The 15,886-nt window shown below is 43.8% G+C and overlaps 1 protein-coding gene across 2 annotated transcripts in view; it reads right to left on the bottom strand.

Moving 5' to 3' along the window:
* Positions 1-15,886, bottom strand: part of EFEMP1 (EGF-like fibulin extracellular matrix protein 1) — an 82,288-nt gene that overhangs the window by 11,936 nt on the left and 54,466 nt on the right. Inside the window, exons 6-7 of one of the 2 annotated variants that reach the window (XM_072987126.2) lie at positions 8,262-8,384; positions 6,520-6,639 (exon numbers count right to left, since the gene is read on the bottom strand). The exons of the other annotated variant lie outside the window; for it this stretch is intronic. Coding sequence (XP_072843227.2) covers positions 6,520-6,639; positions 8,262-8,384 — 243 coding nt within the window. The remainder of the gene's footprint in view (positions 1-6,519; positions 6,640-8,261; positions 8,385-15,886) is intronic. 2 annotated transcript variants of the gene reach the window in all.

Below are 15,886 nucleotides of genomic sequence, written 5' to 3'. Positions count from 1 at the left end.
CCAATCCACTCTCTAAACGCTGGGAGGAGTGAGGAAGCAGACAGGCACCTTTTTCACTGGCCAACAGTTAACTGAAAGTTCACTTTTTGCACTTTCCCTGCCTCCCACGTGGGTTTTTTCAGTTCTTAACTCAAATCTAAGTACTTAAGTCAAGTCAATATTTTCCTATGAGAGCGGTTCTTAAGTCAAAATGTTCTTAACTCAAGCCGTTCTTAAGTCAAGACCCCACTGTACTTGGCATGGGAGATGAAAGACCTTCAGGTAGGACTAGCCAAACAAACGAACACTCCATCCTGCCTTTGGGTAGCTGCTGCCCGTCAGAATTGGCAATGTAGAGCAAGATGGGTCAAGGTCCAGCTCAGCCGAAGGCACCTTGCTATATATCCCTCTTCCTGACTGTTATGTGTTGTGTGTGTTAATGTGGCTTTTTTTTTTAGTGGCTGTCTTGGAATATAAAAACTGTTGTCCCTAAGGAAACTGCAGGAATGTTACTGAGTTTTGGTACCCATGAAATGTGTCCTCCGGCCCCTTAAAAGTGAAAGAAGTATATTTATTTGCTTAATTTGGAGAGACACTACCAAGATCTATATTCACATCTAGCCCTCTGTCTCTCTTATAAGTCAGTACCCTTAAGGACTAGAATCCTTAAAATAAAATCCGCAGTATTCTATGCAGTAATTTACTTAAGCCGAATCTTGTGTGCAAAGTTTCTGACTTTTTGAAGGAAGCAGTACAAAGTTTTTTTCCTGTAACTTATCTTTAAGTGATCTGTTTCTGATGTGCTCCCATTATTCTTTGTTCTAAAGATGATTCCACCTTTGCAGCCATGTGCTCTGTATGTTTTTAAAGCATCGTCTAATGCCCTAGCGTGTTTACTTTGTCCAAGTTACTGTTTCTATTCTTAACTCGTTTTGGTTTCATGGTCCTAAAGCCGGGCCAAGCTGCCTGGAGCAATTTCTCGATTAGCAGAGGATAAATTTAATAAAAACTAAACACCTGCTGTCTGGTTCGTCTGCCAAATTCCACAAGTTCAGAAGCGTGGCGGATTACAATTCCTGAGTTGTATGACAATTAACGCACAAAATGAATGTGCACTGCAGTGTGGAACCAGGAAACACATTTGACACATTCACAATACCACCTGTGTGCATGTATGGATTTTGGGCGAAATACTACAGAGTTCCCAATTTCATACAGAGAAGCCTTGGAAAGGTAAATTTGGATTATAACACTCAGCATCCCCCAGCCAGCAGAAGTTGTAGTCCATAATAGTAACTTTCCCATGCTTTATTTTCAACTTGCAGATGATCACAAAAGTAGTTCAGACTCCTGTTCCAAACAATAGGCTTCCCCTCTGCCCTGAATGCCTTATTTCTGTATTCACAGGAACATTATAGACAATTTTTTAAATCTTGCCCTGTGGACACCCTAATCAAGTTCTCTTTCACTGTCCTCAGCAGCAGGAGGCTATTCAGCTGCATCTTGCACCTGTAGAAGGCCTATGTAGTGTGTTGATTCTGTATCCCCATTTTATTAAGGAGACTAGGTCAGTATGTATACACGGCTTTCTAAGGCTATGGCTTAGGCATCCATTCTGAATAGGGACGTGGTAGTGTTGCGGGTTAAACCACAGAAGCCTCTGTGCTGCAAGGTCAAAAGACCAGCAGTTGTAAGATCAAATCCACGCGACGGAGTGAGCTCCTGTCACTTGTCCCAGCTCCTGCCAACCTAGCAGTTCAAAAGCATGCAAGTGCGAGTAGATAAATAAGTACCACCTCGGTGGGAAGTTAACGGCATTCTGTGTCTAGTCACGCTGGCCACGTGACCACGGAAACTGTCTATGGACAAACGCTGGCTTTCCGGCTTGGAGATGGGGATGAGCACCGTCCCCTAGAGTCGGACATGACTGGACTAAATGTCAAGGGAAACCTTTACCTTTACCTAGGCATCCATTCAGACTGTCATTATCCTCTCAACTGCCCATGGGTGCGGGGGGGGGGGGGAAGGCAAAAAAAAAAAAATCTTGAGCAAGAGAAAGGAGAAATAAGTCAGGCCAGAAACCATGCTCAAGGGATGACTCCCCCCCCCCCCCCCACGATCTTGGAAAGGGGTAAGGAAATGTGTTCCCACCATTAGCCATGCTTTAATACCAATGAGATTTATTCTTCATTTCTGCTAGAAAAAGAAACAAAGAGTAAGAAGGGGTGGAAACCAGACATTGGAATATTTGGAGGGGGGGGAACTATTTTAATGCAAACGAGGGTTGTGCTTCTCTTGGTCATTAAATGTTACATTCCAGTATATTTTTCCTGATGCCTCACCAGGTGGGTGAATCTATAAATCCTTGATCTAGAGAAAATCGTGATAAGGCTTCTCAGCAGGCAACATTTTGAGATTTATCTGAAGGTGTTTATTACTTTGGCTGTCGGTTCTTTTATCATTCCAGTACATGCAGGACAGCTGCCTTTGAGACCAGCTATAGTCAAGAGCATTCTTGCACTTCAAAATGGTGAGCTTAATTTCTTGCTAGTATGATCCTGGGAGGTCCATTTCATACCCATGGGTGTCCTGGCGTGCACCCTAATGTGAAAAATAGCAAAGGTTTCTAGTGTATACAGTAGTTTAAATATGTGACTCAGTAACCAAACTCTTGTTTGCGAGATTAAATTTGCCTTTTCTACAAGGATTGGTTTCAAAGTGGTACAGATTTTGCACCAAACGAAAAGCTTCCTTTCAAAATCATGACACAGTTCTTCAATATTTGAGAGGTTTGAAGGTTATGAATATACTGCAGCTTTAACTGCAGCATCAAACAGCTACAACTGCACAGTGTAGATTCGCTCCATGTGCCTTTTCCTTTTGCTTTCTTTTCTTGCCTTTCTCAAGAACAAATGAAGAAGAATTCACATGGGGTGACAAAAGTCATCCAGTGACAGCCAGGTCAATGAAATATAAAGTGTACCTAATGCAGGGTTATGACAAAGAGCTATCCCAGGGATTAGCTTTCTTAAAATAAAAGGACTGGTACATTTATATTCCATTCTTAATTTCACATTTCCCTAAACTGCTCACCAATGGCCAGAGTTTCTATGCCAAAGGTGAGTTAAATATCCCAAGAAATCTCTTGTTTTTGTTACAGAAGTTTTTTTATCTACTAAGGACTGACTATCTATCTATCTATCTATCTATCTATCTATCTATCTATCTATCTATCTATCTATCTATCTATCTATCTATCTATCTATCTATCTATCTATCTATCTATCTATCTATCTACCTACCTACCTACCTACCTACCTACCTACCTACCTACCTACCTACCTACCTACCTACCTACCTACCTACCTACCTACCTACCTACCTACCTACCTAGATAGATAGATAGATAGATAGATAGATAGATAGATAGATAGATAGATAGATAGATAGATAGATAGATAGATAGATAGATAGATAGATAGATAGATAGATAGATAGATAGATAGATAGAAACAAAACCAATAAAGCGAATTAACAGAAGGAACAATGATTATTTTAAAACTATGCAGCAGCCAAGAACAAATGAAATCACAAAGCGCATCACTGAGAGAAAAATGTCTAAATATATACAGGTCTTCTCTGTCTGCCAATTTAAATGCATCAAGAAGGTGGACCTGGGGAACCCTGGGAGATTTCACAACTGATGATCTCATATGGGTCGGACCTCTGGTGTAAAGGGCCACGGGATTAGTGTGGCAATGTCTTCTCCTTCTGATCTTTTTGGAGAGGGGGGGAATACAGTACTCCCTCCAGGGCTGGCACTTTCTAGTCCCAGAATTAGCTATGATCAGATCAGAGAGGCTCTTGAGGAAATGGCAGAAATGATAGCTTGTGCTGTCAAGTCAATTCTGACTTCTAGGGACCCTTTTCAGGGTTTTCTAGGTAGTGAACACACAGAAGTGGTTACCATTCCCTTTTTCTGGGAGCAGCCAGGGTCGATGCAGCTTGCCCAAGGCCACACAGGCTGGCTCTTCCCCCAGGAGCCACAGCGGGGAATTGAACTCCCAACCTTTGACTCCACAGCCAGATACTTAACTCACTGAGCTATCCAGCCAGTACGTACAGTAACATAAGCAATATGTTATCCTCTCACAAAAAGATAGAAGCCATCATTACTGTGACGGCTACTGCTGTTGAGGCTACGTCTTTCTGTGCATGAAAGCCACTTACAAAGATTCAGAGCTTCGAAAAGTCTATCCCCACCATCTCAACTATGACTCCCAGAAGCCCTGCTGGGTGGGTGATTCTGAGAGCGCCAGCCCAAACACAGAACATTTACAAGTTCTATGTCGATGCTTTCTTTCTCATGCACCCTCTCCCAGTTTTCAGTAAAATGGCAAAGGTTCCTGGAAATGATTTTGAACCAAGCCTCTGTACCATTCACCCCAACTCACTAAGCAGCAGATTTTGCTTTAAACATTTATATATGAGACAAACATTTTCCAGAAAGAAAGAAAAAAACACATAACCAAAGTGGATAAACTTTATTTTAAGACAGGCATGCTCCCTTCTGTCAGACAACCCTTCTTTTAAAATAATGCCATCTACAAGACATCCGCATCACCTAGAAACTAAGTAAACAGATCCCTTCAAAAATATAGCCTTTTCCAAATAAAGCATCTGCTTTAGATCCAGTAATGAATCGTGTCCAGAAAAGACAGCTGAAAGCAGAGGTCAAATGGAAGTTGTAGTTGAACACATCTAGAAGCGACAAGGTTGGGTGTAGCTAATCTATGGGAATATTTTCGTGGAAAAGGAAATTTTAGTTACTGCTTCCATTTCCTGACAGTTAGGGAGCAGACTCTCTCCTCCTAGTTCAGTTCCTAAATACTAAACACATTTGACTACTCGACTCAAAGCTCTCAATTAAATCAATTAAAACGCCTTTAATCCTCATCCTCATGTCAAGTCAATTCTGATCTATGGCGACCCTTTCAAAGGTTTTCCAGGTAGGAAATACTCAAAAGCGGTCCACCCTTCCCTTCTTCTGACCCTCCCCCAGGACTGTGCAATTTGCCCAAGGCTACACAGGCTGGCTCTACTTCCAGGAGGCAGGCCCAGCCCCTGGCTCTGAATGTAACATGGCCATATCCCTATGTTTTAGAAAAAACAAATACATTTGGAAAGCACACCAGATCTGCACTTGTAAGTACAAAGAATAAACTACTTAAGACCGGGAATTATTGGTCAAAATTTTGGATGCATCTTTTCCAATGTCCTTTTATCAAGTTAGTGGGTGCTTCACCGGACAGGCTGGAGGGCCATTTCCCTGCTCTGAATGGGGTTACACTCCCCCTAAGGGACAGGGTCCACAGCCTGGGGGTGCTCCTGGACCCCAGTCTAACTCTGGAAGCCCAGGTGGGATCGGTGGCCAGAGGCACCTTCCTTCAGCTGCAAAAATTATACCAGCTATGGCCCTACCTGGACGAGCAGGGTCTCATGACAGTTACAAATGCACTGGTAACATCTCGCATAGATTACTGCAGTGCGCTCTACGTGGGGCTGCCTTTGAAGATGGTCCGGCGACTGCAACTGGTCCAGAATTGAGCTGTGCGGCTGGTTAGTGGTGGGGCCGCTAGGCTGATTCTTTTTAAATTACATTGGCTACCAGTTGCTGCCCGGGCCCAATTCAAAGCACTTGTTTTGACATATAAAGCCCTAAACGGCTTGGGCCCTGGATACCTGAAGGACCGTCCCCTTCCATATGAACCTTCCTGCCAATTAAGATCTAGCCAGGGGGCCCTCCTGAAAGAGCCGTCCCTCAAGGAGGTAAGAGGGATGGCTTGTAGAGAAAGGGCCTTTTTGGCAGCTGCCACCAGACTATGGAACGCCATCCCAACTGAGATTCGTCTAGCGCTGACGTTGATGACGTTTCGGCGCCAGGTCAAAACCTTCCTGTTCCAGAAGGCTTTTAATTGAAAGAATATAAACTGTGGGTCCTGGTGGCAATTTTTAGAGTATATATTTCAATTGCATTTTAATTGTTTTGTCTTGTTATTGTATTTTAAATGTTGTAAGCTGCCCAGAGACCTTTGAGTAGTGTGGGCGGCATATAAGTTAAATAAATAAAAGAACAAACAAACAAACAAATAAATAACGTCAGAGTCTTAAATTAAATTTCCTGGATCCCACGAGGATCATCAGCTCACTACTCTGCTTCTCAAAATTTGAATTTTTGGGGTTTTCGTATGTATGTGCATGTGTGGTGTTTGTCTCAAACTTAATAACTTTTTAAAAAGGCTGAAACTGATCTATTCCACCACTGATAGACAAAGATCGGACGGAATTAGTTTGCTGTCTGCTTTCTTGGATCTGATAGGTAATTTTAGACATCACAACTGCCGTAAACTCCCATAAGTGATTCATCCGTTCTCTACGCAATAAGATTTCTGTGCTTTCCCCATATATTCATCTGAAGAATTATGGCATCAAAGAAGCTTCCCAAGATCGAAAGGGGGGCAGTTTTGGAAAAGTCCTTACCTACGCAGGTGTGGTTGTCAGCGGCTAACTGAAAACCAGCATTGCATTGGCAGTAGTAGGAACCGGGAGTGTTCACACACCGATGGTGGCAAAATGGAGGCAGCAGACATTCATCTACGTCTGGGTTGTTAAAAGAGCACAAAGTTTTCATTTTAAATCTCAGTTTTAGTAATGGAGCAGAAATGAAATGAAGGGGATGATACTGCGAGCCAACCCTTTACAGTGGCGCCTCGCAAGACGAATGCCTCACGGGACGAAAAACTCGCAAGACGAATGGTTTTGGTGATGGGGTTGATGACTCACAAGACAAATGTTCCTATGGCCGTGCTTCGTAAGATGAATGCTTTCCGTTTTTTGTTCCTGCCTCCTGTTTGCTGATTTTTAAATGTTTTTCTATGATGTTTAAAAAGTTAAAGTTTTTTTATTGAAATTTTTGAAATCATCTGCACAATATGTATGGCTTTAAAGAGCACTTAATAAACCCTTTGTAAACCAAATTTGACTTTGTTCTGACTTTTTTTGCCCATAGGAAGAGATTAATTAGATTTCAATGCATTCCTATGGGAAAACGCATTTCGCTAGACAAATTTTTCGCAAGATGACATTAACTGCGGAACGAATTAAATTTGTCTTGTGAGGCACCACTGTACATCCTTTTCTTTAAAAGAAAACAAAATAAACTACAGTTAGAGAAATTTATGTACAGTAGGATCCCTGTATCCTCAGGGATCAGTTCCAAGCCACCCTGCAGATGCTTAAAAACGTGGATGATAGTAAACACTGTTTTATTAGTGAACGCTGTATATAGCATGTTCTCTGGCACCATCTAATGACCAATTCTGGAAGCTTCGTTGTTAGAAATACCTTTTTCTGGTATTTTTCTTTTAATACTAATATTTCCAGACTCTGGATAAGTGACTCAGTGGATCCTGATCACACAGATAAAGGGTCTTACTGTATCTTCTGCGTTTTACACTCCATATTCATATGCCATCAAGTCAATTCTGATTTAAGGCAACCCTTTTCAGGGTTTTCCAGGCAGAGAATACAGTGGTGCCTCGCTAGACAATGATAATCTGTTCCACTGAAATCACTGTTTAGCAAAATCAATGTCTAGCGTAAAGCATTTCCACATTGGAATGCATTAAAACCTGTTTAATGCGTTCCAATGGGGAAGAATTGTCGTTGTCTAGCAAAGATCAGCCATAGGAAAGCTGCTTTGTGAACCGCCAATCAGCTGTTTAAATCGCTGTCTTGCGAAGCTTAGGTCCTGAAAACACCTGTTTTGCAAGCGCGGAGGAAGCTGTCAAAATCGTCATCTAGCGGAAATCGGTTTGCGAAGCAGGGACCAAACATTGTCCAGCGAAATTCCCCCATAGGAATCACTGTTTTGCGAATCGCTATAGTGATCACAAAAAGTCAATGTCTAGAGAAAAAACTTTCATGCGGGGTAACTGTCTAGCAAGGCACCACTGTACTGAGAAGTGTTTTACCCTTCCCTTCTATTGTGCAGGTTGACCAAGGCTACACAGGCTGGCTCTACTAACAGGAGGCTCAATTGAGAATGGAACTCACAACCTCTGGTTCTGCAGACAGACACCTAACTCACTGCACTATCCAGCCAGCTATCAAGGTCGATAAATATCTGCATGCAAAATCCTATGATCTACTGCATTTCATCTTAAACCTTAAAGAGGGTGGAGGGGAGGAAATCTTTCCCCCCCCCTCTGGATAGTACTTACCAATGCACTGATCTCCCCGCTTCTGATAGCCAGCTGGGCATTGGCAGGTGAACGATCCTCTTAAATTGACACATATTTGATCTGAACTACAGCTGTGGGTGCCTGTTGCACACTCATCAATATCTTTTAAAAGCAAGCAGACAAACAAAGGGTGGAGTGGTTAGGGCTTTGGAAAGACAGGCCTCCGTTTTCCGATTCAGCCTTGAGAAAAAAAGACTGAGGGGAGATAGGACAGCACTCTTCAAGCACTTGAAATGTATTATTTTATTATTTATTTATTTACTAGATTTATATGCCGCCCATCTGTTGTTGTTTAGTCGTTCAGTCGTGTCTGACTCTTCGTGACCCCATGGACCAGAGCACGCCAGGCCCTCCTGTCTTCCACGGCCTCCCGGAGCTGGGTCAATACCGCCCATCTAGAATGTCTCTACTCTGGGCAGTTTACACACTATGTTTCCCAGAAAATAAGACAGGGTTTTATATTAATTTTTGCTCCAAAAAAGGCAATAGGGTTTATTTTCAGGGGATGTTTTGTATTTTTTTCAAGTACAACCATCTACATTTATTCCAAAGCAGTCATTTTATCTTCTTCTGGTGGCTGCACAAGGTTGGACGGCGAGGTTTCACTTAACTGGGGCTTATTTTTCATGTAGGGCTTATATGACAAGCATCCTGAAAAATCATACTAGGGCTTATTTTCAAGTTAGGTCTTCTTTTTGGGGAAATAGGGTATCACATAAAAATAAACTGAGGTAAAGTCCAAATTAATCACAAAGTTCAAGATGGGGAAAGGGGAAAAGAAGTAATGGAAGAAAGAGGGGGGGAAGGAAGATAGGCTAGGTAATGGCTTTACGGAAGGCCTGCCTGTATGGCCATGTCTTCAAGTTAGTCTTGAAGGCCCTCAGCGAGGAAGCCATTGAATCTCTACAGGTAAGTTGTTCCAAAAGCGAGGGGCCACTGCCAAGAAGGCCCAATTTCTATTTTTCTCCCACTGGGCCTCTCGTGGCTTTAGGCCCCTCAACCGCCTGGCCTGACTGGAGTGGGTGATATGGGTAGAACTGGGCGGAAGAAGGAGCTCTGCAAGGTATCGAGGGCCTAAACCATTAAGGGCTTTGTACGTAATGATTAGCACCTCGAAATCAATGCGGAAACAGATAGGTAGCCAGTGTAGAGTGGCCAAGGTGGGGGAAATATGGTCATACAGAGGAAGGGCAGGGAATAATATTCTTGATCCTCCCAGAGTGCAGGACACATAATTTATTATTATTATTATTTATTTAATTTATACCCCACCTATCTGGTCGGTGAGGACCACTCTAGGTGGCTAACAACAACATAAGAATAGGCTCAAGCTACAAGAAGCCAGATTTCTATTGAATATCAGGAAAAACTTCATAACTGTTAGAGTAGTACGACAATGGAACCTATGACCTCAGAAAGTGGTGAGCACTCTAAAACTGGAGGCATTCAAGACAAAATTGGACAGCCCTCTGTCATATACAATTTGATCCAGGTTTGTGCCCTCAGCAGAGTGTTGGACTTGAGGGCCCTTCCAACTGCATTATTCTAGGATCCTATTTCTCTCTTACTTTAAAATTTGCTTACGGAGTCATTGCAGATAGCAAAATCATGTCTAGAAGGTTTTAGCAGCATGTTGATGCCATATGTTGATGGTGTGATGTGATTACTCACTCATATGAATTATGATTATACATCCTTCATATGAGGGCACATATGGAGTAATAGGATTACTGGATCTCAAGACTGCAGTGTTCTGAACTAGCCAATACAGTATAGTGGGCCTGGGAAAAAGGGAGCCTTCCTCGACTGTATCTTGCACTAACTAATGATAAGGGATGATGGGAGTTGTAGTCCTACACAATAGTGGATTTGTATGTGGTGGATGGAATGTGTGGCCACAGCTAGCCCCCTTAAGGAGACTTCAATTATGTGGGCAACAGGATGTGTATCAACAAATAAGGAGCAAATCTTTGTAAAGCTGATGGCTCTTGACACCCTGGCCAACACCAAAATACCTTCAGACATTAGACCATTCTGTGCAATACTAAACTGTTTTCAGGAAAATCTATTTTGCTCCTGTCTATTGTGAAGACTATAACTAAGTCCAGAGACAACATGGAAATCTGATGGCGGTAGTGGATAATTTCGCAATCCTAGACCCTGTGAGCCCTGGCTCCACTACACCATTGGTCCCACAGTATTGGGGGGGGGACAACATGTTTTCCAGCCCTGCTCTAAAGACTGGATGACCACTGCATCTTTGTATAGACCAACAAAGCACTGATGGTGGCATAATCCACCCAACCGCACCACGGCAACCTGATCACTGAAATGTGACAGATGCAACGTGAGATTTAGCCATAGATAGATGACACCACATCTCTGCAGTCATAAGCCACTTCGGCTTGAGTTTGTTGCATTCTTACATTAAAAAAAAGAATGGGTTCTTCTGTTCTCTTTCATATCATCAAATGCACCGCCCATCAGTTAAGGCAAGACTGGTTTATTTAATTTCATTTATATCCCACCTTTCTCCCAGCACAGGGCACCTAATTAAAACAGTTTAAAAGCCATTGAAAAGCACAAGGAGGAAAAGAGGAAACATCGGCTATTAAGAAAGAAAAGGGAAAGTCAAAGAATAAACAGAGACAGAGGAGTTAGATTTAGGACAATGGAAGCAGGGTAGGGCCATGTTTACATCTGCTCTTCCTTGTTTGTCCTTATTTGCTCCATGGCCAACGAACCTCTATCAGATATATACTCTGGTCAGATTATTGTGCATAGGATTCGTGACTATTGTGCTCACAATTCGGGATGGGGGGGGAGGAAGGTGGCACACCAAACCATATCAAGTCATCTTTAGAGGATTAGAATTATCCCCTGAAATCTTGCTGATAAGAACCTTAAATAAAGTATTTTAGAGATGCGACATCCCCTTTAGCCAAACAGCGCTGCAGAAGTCTGATTTTGTTTTCTTCCCTCCCACCCTGCAGAGTTTCAATAGACTGCTTCATTGTGCCGGGTTGGGGTGTCGTTTCCCAGCCCGACGCCTGCGATAATCTGATACTGTGCTGTGACATGACTCTGTGCTGGCCTTCAGCACCAACTGGAAGTCTCTAAGCTGAATAAACAAATTCCTTAAAACTCCGTTTACAAATCCCCATTGAACTCTCCGTATTTGTTCAGGAACTGGGGACCGGTGACAGATCCCGGGCGGGGCCATGGAAAAGAAAAGATGGATTCTTTCTCATGCAAAATGAAAACAAAGTTGACCGCAAGGCTGAGAACGCAAAGAGAACCAAACTGTTTTTGACTTTATTCTTTAAACTGACTCCCCCGCTATGTCTTTGCACACACAGGCACACACGTGCGCTTCAAATACGCAAATATTTTCCAAGATGCTTCCTTTCTATCTGACAGCTCAAAAGAGACTTTTGTCTCTCCTGCCTTAATCTTTGAACTGATTGCTGCTCGTATCAGTTCTAGTTCACACTACGTACGCTGCTGGAAAAGCAGACGGCAGCCAGGTGGGACGCAGAACTTTTGTTAACCAGCAAAAGGCCTGTCACGGTGACAGGTGTCCATGCATTTGCATGCATGTGCAGCAGGGCAGTAACAAGGGTGGTACCTGGGCATCAAGATCCATTGGCGAGTGCTGGAAAAAATAAATGGCAATGCCTCCCAGCCCAATTCACTTCCTTTTTCCTGAAGGAATGAACTTTCTCTTCCTTTCCAGGTCACACCACATACAGTGGTGCCTCACTTGACGATTACCTTGTTAGACGATGATTAGTTTTTTTGCGATCGCTATTGAGATCGCTAAACGATGATTCAATGGGTTTTTTCCATTTTACGACGATCGGTTCCCTGTTTCGGGAACTGATTTTTCGCTTAACGACAATCAAAAACAGCTGATCATCGGGTTTCAAAATGGCCACCTGCTGTGCAAAATGGCTCCCCGTTGTGCTTTAGGACGGATTCCTCGCATTACAGGCACCGGAAAATGGCCGCCCTATGGAGGATCTTTGCTGGATGCTGAGGTATTTCGCCCATTGGAACGCATTGAACCGGTTTTCAATGCATTTCAATGGGCTTCTTTGTTTCACTTGACGAGGATTTCGCTTAACAGCTATTTGAATCGAACAAATTATCCTCGTCAAGTGAGGCACCACTGTACTCCTCTTTTTTTCAAGGCAGTTCAAAAAAATCATAGAATAATGGAGTTGGAAGGGTCGCAGAAGGCCATTGAATCCAACCCTCCGCTCAAGGCAGGAATCCAAACCAAAGCAGATCTGACAGATGGTTGTCTAATTTTCTCTTGAATGCCTCCAGTGTTGGAGCCCTAACCACCTCCCATGGTGGTGAAGGGTCCAACACTGGCTTCCATTGTCATACTGCTCTAACAGTTCAGAAGTTCCACCTGATATCCAGCCTAACTCTAGCTTCCTGTAGCTTGAGCCCACACGCCAGGATGACTGAGAACAGATCTAGCCCATCCTTTGTCTGACAACCTTTTAAGTGTTTGAAAAGTGCTATCATATCTCTCCTTGGTCTTCTTTTCTCAAGGCTAAACATGCACAGTTCTTTCAGTCTTCATACTTCAGGCTGAAGCAAGTGAGAGACAATGACTTCTGCTTACATATAAATGAGAAGGCTTGCATGTGTCAGTCAGATCTATGGTGCATGTGGGCATGTATTCACATACAAACCAATGTTGGATGCTAAGCAATGAGGCATGTTATGTTCAGGTATATACAGTGGTGCCCCACTAGACAGTTACCCCGCATGATGTCAAAATCACTTGACGATTACTTTTTTGTGATCGCTATTGCAATTGCAAAACAATGGTTCCTATGGGGGAAATCTGCTTTACGTTGATTAGGTCCCTGCTTCGCGAACCGTTTGTTCGCAAAATGTTGTTTTTTCCGTCTCCGCAAAATGGCTTCCCTTTGCAAAATGGCTTCCCTCCCTTCACAAAATGACTATTTTCCGGACCCCTGCTTCAGAAAGTGATTTTAAACAACTGATTGGCAATTCTCTATGGGCAGTCTTTGCTGGACGAGGTATTTCCCCATTGGAGCACATTAACCGGTTTTCAATGCATTCCAATGGGTTTTTCCCCCGCTTGACGACATTTTCGTTTAACAGCGATTTTATTGGAATGGATTATCGTTGTCAAGCGGGGCACCACTGTATAGGGAGCACATTGTTCCTAATGCAAGAGTGCATGGCAATACACCAGAGTGGGCTTAGCTAGTGCACTGGTCTTGGTGAATCCAGTCATGAAGAATCAAATCTAGTCCTTCGATTTTAGTCTCCCTGTTCTTTATTTCTTGGTCTCACTAGTGTGCAATCACGTTAGATGCAAGGCTGTCAAGTTCCATGTAGGAGTTTAGTCACACAATTCTGCGTCTCCTAGTTTAATAACAAGAGACAAGGCAGCTGTGATCCGGTTGCCCATCTCTTCACTGGCCCTATTGTTTGCCTCCCCCTTACTTGCTGTGTGGCATAACCAACACCCATTGACAGCAAGGAAGGAAAGTGCTGGATGAGACCCAGGAGCAAACAGCTGGACCGGCCCAACCATGAGGCATCATGAGGCAGCAAGCCTCTGATGGCAGATGGCACACATTTTGGCCTTGAACAGCTTTGGGGCCTGATCTGGCCCCACAGAACTCAAGCTTCCTCCAATATTTTTTGTGTGTGTGTTGGGTCTAAACAGCTAGCAGAATGAGGCAGCAGAACGGACTTTATACTGCACTTCTTACTGCAGGTGGTAGTTTTTATATTTGACTTCTTTTTTAAAAACCCTGCAAGGTGATGGTGGCTCATGATCGGGGGGATGGAGGGTTGTTTCTTCCTGATGTTGGGGGGTGAGGTGCCCCCCCAGTCCACAAGTCACTCCCACTGCAACTGAAATTACACAATTAGATAGCTCAGTGGTTTAGCTCTCTGGCTGCAAAGTCTGAGATTAGGAGTTCAATTTTCCACTTTGTCTCCTTGATAAAGGCTGGACTCGATGATGATCCGTAGGGTCCCTTCCAGCCCTGCAGTTCTAAGATTATAGAGAGACAAAAGGTTCGAGTACCACCTGTTTCCGCTTGGTGTGCTTACTTTCCGCTTACACGAAGTCTTTCATAGTGAGCTTTGGAAAGTTTCTTTTGGCGCTTTGGATTTTCCAGAATCCTTCAGTTAGCATGGTCACGGATACCCCACATGCTGACGGAAGGATTCCAGAGGTTGTTAACACCAAAAAGCCCAAATCCAAATGTATAGTCCCAACCAGAGTAGATAAAGGGGATTACTCTACTGTTGACTTATTCAATTAATCAGTGGTTCTACTTTAGTTGGGACTAACAACTAGACTGTTAGTCCCAACTAATATGAATTTGACCCAACTCCGGGAGGCAGTGGAAGATAGGAGGGCGTGGCGTGCTCTGGTCCATGGGGTCATGAAGAGTCGGACACGACTGAACGACTAAATGAAACGAACAACTCGACTCAGACCCAGGACTTTTCCAACATCTGACCAGCTCCGAATTGCCTTCTGCATTTGGGGTACAGGGGGAGAGGGGCTGAGGAGCCAGGCACTTCCCACCCCTGTCCCTCTGGACTTTGACATCCCTGAGAAACCTCTGCCCCACTGTCTGATCAGAGTTTGTAGCTAGAGCCACTCTGTGGCCTCTGGGAATTGTAAAGGCCATGCCAAATGTTCTGCGAAAATGAAGTTTTAAGTGTATCTTTTTCAAAGTAGGCTCTTGCACACAAAGCTCTGCTTTTGTGTAACAGGTGGCCTCACAAGTGGCACAGTCAGTCTTCTGAGCAGAAGAGTTTAGCATCTCATTCAGCAAATCCAGCTGAGCTCAAGCAGCAGCTTCTATGTATGTGCATATGCACGGGTGGGAGAAGCAGATAAGCACAGCAAGCCTGCTCACACAAGGAAGGCAGAAGGTTTGTTTCCCCCTTTACTTGTCACCTTGCCCTGATCCCAGGCAGATTCCTTTGTCCCCACCTCACCGCCTGTCACTTCTTCATCTTTCTAAATCATCTGTTTGTGTAAGAAAAAAAAAGAGAGAAAACCTCAGAGAGAGCCTCCTTCTGAAGCAACAACTGCACAAGCCGTCTGCCTCTCTCTCTCTCTCTCTCTCTCTCTCTCTCTCTCTCTCTCACACACACACACACACACACACACACACACACACACACACACACACACACACACACACACACACACACACACACACACACACACACACACACACACACACACACACACACACACCCATCCTGCTCAACCTTCTCAGGGAAAACAGAGCTGGAGAACATTTTGGAGAGGGAGGGAAAAAGAGAGGCCAAAGGGGCTGAGGAACCATTGATGGAGGGCTGGGCCAGCCCTATTCTTAGCCAGAGTGAGGCAAGTGCCTGAGGTGAGGGAGGGAACAAAAAGCTGTAGGAGATGCTGAAGGCAGAGTGGCCCACATGGCTTGCTCTATGCAGCTTAAACTAGCCCTAATACCTTCAGGTTCAGGGAGGGAGGCTATCCCATAGCCAGGTTGAAAGAGTCAAGTCTCAATGCGGTTGGCTTTTACATGAGAAATGGAAGA

This window comes from Pogona vitticeps, chromosome 1 (assembly GCF_051106095.1).
Source record: "Pogona vitticeps strain Pit_001003342236 chromosome 1, PviZW2.1, whole genome shotgun sequence".
Lineage (NCBI taxonomy): Eukaryota > Metazoa > Chordata > Lepidosauria > Squamata > Agamidae > Pogona > Pogona vitticeps.
This window is presented reverse-complemented; position numbering and strand designations above follow the sequence as displayed.